The sequence below is a fragment of the Labrus bergylta genome, chromosome 16 (assembly GCF_963930695.1).
Source record: "Labrus bergylta chromosome 16, fLabBer1.1, whole genome shotgun sequence".
Taxonomy (NCBI): domain Eukaryota; kingdom Metazoa; phylum Chordata; class Actinopteri; order Labriformes; family Labridae; genus Labrus; species Labrus bergylta.
This window is the reverse complement of record NC_089210.1, coordinates 955,513-963,008: the sequence shown is the minus strand read 5'-3', so window position 1 is coordinate 963,008 and position 7,496 is coordinate 955,513. Positions and strand designations below refer to the sequence as shown.

The 7,496-nt window shown below is 45.5% G+C and overlaps 1 protein-coding gene across 1 annotated transcript in view; it reads right to left on the bottom strand.

The window, feature by feature from the left end:
* Positions 1-7,496, bottom strand: part of LOC110001280 (myosin-10-like) — a 52,514-nt gene that overhangs the window by 14,148 nt on the left and 30,870 nt on the right. Inside the window, 10 exon segments of the mRNA XM_065964441.1 lie at positions 1,027-1,150; positions 1,153-1,191; positions 1,193-1,227; positions 2,279-2,341; positions 3,641-3,755; positions 5,768-5,941; positions 6,026-6,199; positions 6,329-6,481; positions 6,786-6,904; positions 7,149-7,244. Of these exon segments, the coding sequence (XP_065820513.1) occupies positions 1,027-1,150; positions 1,153-1,191; positions 1,193-1,227; positions 2,279-2,341; positions 3,641-3,755; positions 5,768-5,941; positions 6,026-6,199; positions 6,329-6,481; positions 6,786-6,904; positions 7,149-7,244 (1,092 nt within the window).

Genomic DNA, 7,496 nt, shown 5'->3' with positions numbered 1-7,496 from the left:
GAGGAGGAAGAAGAGGAGGAGGAGGAGGAAGAGGAGGAGGAGAAGAAGAGGAGGAGGAGGAGGAAGAGGAGGAGGAGGAAGAAGAGGAGGAGAAGAAGAGGAGGAGGAGGAGGAAGAGGAGGAGGAGGAAAAAGAGGAGGAGGAAAAAGAGGAGGGAGGAGGAAGAGGAGGAGGAGGAAGAAGAGGAGGAGGAAAAAGAGGAGGAGGAAGAAGAGGAAGAGGAGGAGGAGGAAGAGGAGGAGGAAGAAGAGGAGGAGGAAAAAGAGGAGGAGGAAGAAGAGGAGGGAGGAGGAGAAGAAGAGGAGGAGGAGGAGGAGGAGGAAGAGGAGGAGGAAGAAGAGGAGGAGGAAAAAGAGGAGGAGGAGGAAGAGGAGGAGGATGGAAAAAAGAGGAGGAGGAGGAAGAAGAGGAGGAGGAAGAAGAGGAGGAGGAGGAAGAAGAGGAGGAGGAAGAGAGGAGAGGAAGAAGAGGAGGAGGAGGAGAGGAAGAGGAGGAGGAAGAAGAGGAGGAGGAGAAGAAGAGGAGGAAGGAGGAAGAAGAGGAGGAGGAGGAGGAGGAAGAGGAGGAGGAGGAAGAAGAGGAGAGGAGGAAGAAGAGGAGGAGGAGGAGGAGGAGGAGGAGGAGGAGGAGGAGGAGGAAAAAGAGGAGGAGGAGAAGAAGAAGAGGAGGAGGAAGAAGAGGAGGAGGAGGAGGAGGAAGAGGAGAGGAAGAAGAGGAGGAGGAAGAGGAGGAGGAGAAGAAGAGGAGGAGGAGGAAGAAGAGGAGGAGGAGGAGGAGGAGGAGGAGGAGGAAGGAAGAGGAGGAGGAGGAGGAGGAAGAGGAGGAGGAGGAAGAAGAGGAGGAGGAGGAAGAAGAGGAGGAGGAGGAGGAGGAGGAGGAGGAAAAAGAGGAGGAGGAGGAAGAAGAGGAGGAGGAGGAGGAGGACAAGTCGAGGAGGAGGGAGGAGGAAATGTTTCAGTAAAAGTTCTGAACTTTAACATTTAATTATAAATTATTTTGAGATATTTCATTTCCCCGTCAGAACACTGACCCGTTTCTCGTGGTTGGGGATGATGCAGCGCACAAAGTTTGGGTTGGTGTTCCTCAGCGTGGCCATCAGTTTGGATAACTGCTCTTTGTACAGCTGACCCACCGTACGAAACATGCCTTTCTATTGGTCTTGTAGGCGGCGCCGAACGCCGTCTCGTTCATCGCCGGCGACCTGATCCAGACCCACGATTCTGTCGACTGGAGACCGGAAAAGAGACGGAGAGAGGGAGGAGGATAACTGCGACTGAGGGAAGATGATGTGATGTTGTTTTTAACTGATGTGTGAAGAGAACAACAAACTGACGCTGTGTGCACATGATGGTAGAAAAGACAAATCCAACAGCAGAACCTTTCAATGTGTCAGCCGAGCCGGATTTGTTCTTCTCTATCTTCTGAGAAAGCATGAAGACAAACAACGATGTGACACGAGCTTTACCTGACTACAGGAAACAGACTTTAAGTTCTTAAATACGACCTTTTTAACCATTAAATGAGCTTTTATTTCATATGATTATGCAGAACTTGAGTTTTATTGTCCCTGTCTCTCTGCTGTGTTTAGGGTGATCAGGTGTCCAGAGTTTGTGCGACTACACGGCCACCTTTCCATCGAGCATTTGCATTTCTCTCGTATTGATTGGTTCTACTTTCTTAAGTGCAGGAAAGTCGCCCTGCTAAAACACAGCTTTCATCCATTGGCTGTTTGATAACAAGAGAAGGCAATCGATCACCATGGCCTGTGTCCGACCCCGAATTGCTCCCGCTGCCTTGTCGGCGGCTTATGATTGGATTAGTTATTTCTGATGGTCTCTTTACACAGCAGCCTCTACCATCAGTGTGTGAATGTGAAGGGGTGACCTGCGGCGTAAAAAGAGCTTTGAGTCTAAAGTGAGTTTTCACTCTGTGCTAACAAACCCAGCTGTGTAGTTTAAGTTCTTTTGTTTTCAGCAGCTGTAGTTCTGTAAAAAAAACATCCACACGAGCACACAAAGGTCTGAACTCCTGAAGAAATGTGTTGGATTACATGTTTTATTTTATTTTAAGATTGTTTTTTTACTAAATAAAGCGGCATTAGGCTACGGCGTTAATGAAGGAGAGACGTGTTTTAGTATGATCTTAATACAACTGGAGTGCAGCCATGCAAAGCCAGAGTGGAGCTTTAGAGGGACGCACATGACAGCCAGGACCGGGGGACTAATGACACCTCCAGCAGGGAGGAAGTACACAAAGGTCAGAGGTCACTATGATTCACCTGGAGCTTCATGGAGCCCAGAGACATTGTCATAGAAAGAGGCTCTCTGAAACGTCTGAATGTCTACAGCAGCAGAGACACAGACAGAGAGAGGACAGGAGAGAGAGAGAGAGAGAGAGAGAGAGAGAGAGAGAGGACGTGCAAACACATCAACATTACACACAAACACACACAAGTGTTAATCAGCTGTTAAAAACAAAGAGAGGTCAAAGTTCAGTGTCAGTTCATGCACTGTGATACTAAATTATGTGCATACAAAAACAAACCTCGTTATTATTCAGAGCTAGTGTTGAGTCATTAAAGATGAACATTAAAAGAGCGTTTTCACACCTCACCTGTTCGGTCGGGTTAAAAACAAAGTGAGTCCGTCTGCCAAGTGAGTGTGGTTCATGTATACTGGTTGAAAGCTGTCAATCAAACCCTGGTGCGGTCCAAACAACAATACCGAGACCATTGACTGTAAATATACGATTTTGCACTTCAGGATTGGCTTCATTTTAAAAACACTGGAGGTTGCTGCTGGACAGAGGCCAACTGAAAAGGTGGTTCTGGGTTTGCCGCATTTCAAACTATTTTCATCATCACTGAATGTTAAAGTCTTTAAATGTGATTTTTCACACTTAAATGTAGAAATCAAGTATCTCCTCTGAAAATAACTCTGTGAGTCATGACTGTCTACAATGGGTGTAACACCCGAGTCCCACTGTCTGTGATGTTTTCAGAGTTTTCAGAGTCCTATCTTCACTTTGTTTACATCGCCAGGACGGCCGGCTGACTCCTCCCCTCGTGTATAAAAGTTGTTTAATTGAGGGACTAGAGAAAAGAAGAATAACATACTGTACTCACTGCTTAACTGTGTTTCTAGATCACGCTCATTTCAGGTAAATTTACATGCAGTGTGAAGATACCAGCATAATAAAGATCGCTAGCATTAGCATGCTAACACAACAATGCAGCGCGAGTTGTTTTGGTTTCATGCTGGAGCTCAAGGGCGACATCTGCTGGATCAAAAAATCACATATAAAGACTTTAAAGACTTCAGGGATGTTTACCGCAAGAAAGTCCAACCAATCAGAACGCATTATCCTCGCTCTTCACACATTTTGGTCGTCTTGTAAATGTCCCCGTGTGAACACAGATCAAACTTGAGGTGATTATGAAACAATAGAACAAACTGGTTCATGATTCAGACCAGAGCAAACGATCTACAGGTGTGAAAACGCCCTGAGTTAAGGGTTATATATCTGTATTTACTGTATATTTCATTTATAACACTGTCCTCGTGCTGTTGCCACTCACACTGTGTGTGATGTGTTTCACTCCCCTGGACTCGTTATAATGAATACAGCAGATCAGACTCACCATCTTTCCAGAGCTCAGCCACAAACTTGTCAGTGGACTGGTGCAGCAGCGTGGCCACGTTATCGTTCAGAGGATCCATGTTCTTCATGAGCCACTCGTCAGCTTTGTAGTCCACCTGAAGAAACACAGCGAGGGCGATTTCAGACACTGAAGGATGGACACACAGAGAGTCTCCACATGGTGACAAACAATCTGTTACTTCTCAGCGTATGAATAGTCGTTTTAAAGTCTCACTAAATCTCTGAGCTCAAACAGGACATTAGAGGGCAAAACAAACATGGAGGACGACGGGCAGGAAGAACTGGGGATCGTGTTTGGATTACTTTCTAATAAGAAATTCATGAAATATAAAATGATGAGCGATGGATGAAGTCATATAGACGATGTAACAATGAGCTGTAAATGTTACAGAGGTAGCTGGAGGTGGATAAACATGTATTTGCTGTGGTTCTTGTTCTTTATTTAGTCAGATGCTTCCTGATTGGCCATCATTTCATCCACAGAACGTGCTGATTGACGGATACATTTGACTCTAATGAAGTTTCCAAACACCCTGCAGATATTTAATCTAACGGGCAGCTCCAGATGTGTTCTTCATGACGTTATAATGATCTGCAAAAAGATCAGAAAGCATTAAGATACACAAAGTCCGTCCACGACCTTCATCTTCTCCAGAACGCCCTCCGTTAACCACCTCACTCCCGTCCTTCAGCAGCGTCATCGGTTAATATCATATCGACTTTAGAATTCTGCTCGTCACCTTCAAGGTCGACCTCGCTCCTCTGAACTCCTGCACATCAACACGCCCTCCCTCACTCTCAGGTCGTCTTTCCCATTCAGCTCACTGCACATCCTGACCCATCCCGCCCGCCTGACCACCATGCCGCCCGGCCCCCCGTCTCATCAGTAACATCCACAGTCTCATCTAAGTGTGTATTTAACGAGCTGATTGGATTAGAAACACGATCATTTTACCCGTGTGTGTTTTCCAAACATACTCTGAAACCTTTTGGATTACACTAAAACAAAATAAGCAGCCGACACAGTGAGGGAACCTGAGACAATCTCCATCTGGGTTTGATTTAGAATCCTGAAAGAATCAAACCCACACGTTTGATTTTGGCACATTTTTCCGCTCCAGTATATCGCTCCCTGTCAGACAGGATTTGTTTGATAAAGTTTTATTTATTTCTGGCTCCGCTAAAGAATCCTGGATGAACATAAGGTTTTCACCTGTTTGTGGACATCTGATGCTCCTCATGTATAAATGTTCCACAGAGGAAAAATATTTCTCATTAAAGGATGACTCTGGGGACGAGATCGGCTTTCCTTCCTCTCTGGTATGCAGTCGGGATGGCAGACCACCACTCAGAGGTGAAAGTTTAAAACCCTCTGTTATGTAACCGCCAGGCACCAGAAACGGGATTTTACACCGATGTGAACCAGATGTGTGTTACAGCGGCAGAACAACAACTGGTCCATTGTTTTCAGGAGGTGACCTGGTTAACTGGAGGAGCAAAGTCTGCGCCTCCTAGAGAAGCACAGAGCTGCTACACAAAGAAAACACACAACAAGCTATTATTTATCTTCTTAAGAGCTGTCAGCTGAGACGAGGAGCAGGTCCCAGAGGCGGTATGTAGAGAGTGAGATGATAAAGGTATCTTACTATCTGATCAGACATTAAGGAAACATGCTATGTTGAAGTGCTGGCTTCTCTGACAACAATGCAGCAGCCAGTATGTCCTCCTTCTAACTTTAGATTCTGCTCCTGAATGCTCTGGAACCGTTTTGGACGCCCCTCGGTTTGTCAGATATGAGAGCAGTTATCAGGTCAACAGGTGTTGCAGTGATGGAAGCGGTCAAGAGAAGTGGTTCAGATAGAAGTGATTGTACCCGACCTAAAAAGCCTCTGCATGTTTCTAATAAGCTCCACGAGCAGAAACGTGCTCAAACTAGGATCAATATTGGAGATGCTTTTGAAAAATGGAGAGAGGTTAGAACACAGAAAGGTTTACAGACCCATGCAGAGCTGGATAAACACTGAAGCTTCAGAGTCCACCACATGGTGACCTGTGACTGCACCGTTGAGAAATTAAAGGTCAAAAGAAGTGGAAAAGAGAACCATACCTTGCCTGCGTAGTGAATGATGCAGAAGTCGGCTTTGTCTTTGAGCTGTCGCGGCTTCTGAAACTTGGAGTGCGTTCCCTGCTCCTGCAGCACTTTGTCAATGAACGTCTTGTCTGTGGCTTTAGGGAACCAGCACTCCTCATCAAGGAGAGCGAGGATACCGGGAGGGTTTGTCTGAAGAGAGAGAAGGAGACGTTTCATTAAACACATAAATCTACAAGCAGACACATAAACAGTCAAACACAGAGAGTCACTGACCGGCCTCTCGATGAGGTCGATGCAGGGCTGCAGGTCGAGGCCGAAGTCGATGAAGCTCCACTCGATGCCCTCCCTCTGGTACTCCTCCTGCTCCAGGATGAACATGGTGTGGTTGAAGAGCTGCTGCAGCTTCTCGTTGGTGTAGTTGATGCACAGCTGCTCGAACGAGTTCAGCTGGAAACAGAAAGAGTGTGTGTCTTCGTTTTAATTTTTTTTCTTCACCTCCGACATCGTCAGAAATATGAAAACATACTCAGTCTCTAGAAGTTATTTTGACGGTAACAGAGTAAAAACAATCCTCACCTCAAAAATCTCAAACCCGGCGATGTCCAGGATGCCGATGAAGGACGCCCCCTGCCGTTTGGTTCTGTCCAGAGCTTTGTTGATGCGATGGACGAGCCAGCGGAACAGCCGCTCGTACGTCGCCTTCGCCAGAGCTTCAATGGCAAAGTCAGCCTGAGGAAACATGAAGAGAAAGAAGAGTCACAATGACCTTTGACCTGGGGTGACCCTTAAATAGTCGATGAGTCATTTGAAAGAGCAATTTAAGAGACAAGGATTATTCCAGTGTGGGTGCTCTGTTTCTAACTTTACATAGATTTGTCTGTTTTCTCCAAATAATTCATGACTCATCACCTAACTTGATATAAATATAAACGTATTAAATCACCCCGAGTTATTACACAAAGCAGTAGATCCACATGTTCAGAATTTCAACATGTGTAAAACTCGACACTCAAACATTGAAGCGTCACCGTACCTGTTCTTTGGTCTGCGCCTTCTGCACGTAGTCTCGTCCCACTTTGATCCTCGGGGTGAGAATGGCTCGAGTGAACTCCATGACGTTCATCCCGAGCAGGTGGCAGAGCTTCTGAGCAGCTGAGAGGAGAAACACGTTTCTGACTTATTGTTTGATGTTAAACTTTAAGAACTGGCTCACAGACGAGTCTTCAGATTATAGTTTAAAAACAAAGAGATTTGTGTCATCTCTTCTAGAGTTAACACCAACTGTCTTTGAGGAGTTTTGAGTTGACCTCGTCGACACTTTGTTTGTTTTTATATGTGAGGTGAGCAAGTTCAACTAAAAACATCCCAAACACGTGGTCTTCTGTGTGATGTTTACCCGTGTTCTCAGGCATGGACGCCTGATCCGTGTTTCGTTCCTTCTTAAAGACGATGTTTCCAAACTGCAGCACGGCAGAGACGATCTTCAACATGCCTGAGAAAGAGAAACAACAATTTATTGATTAATTTACCGTTTCAAAGGCAGGTTACAGGACACTGATATTTAGTAGAAGAGAGACCAGAGACCAAAGATCACAGAAACATTAGAGAGAACTAAACCATCTCCACCCTGGAGACACTAAAGTGAGCAACTTATAAGCATTCAAATTAAACATCCATTGAACATTTCTTTCATCCCAGGTGTTTTTAACTCATCATGTAGGGCTTTCACACTGGCAGAAAACTC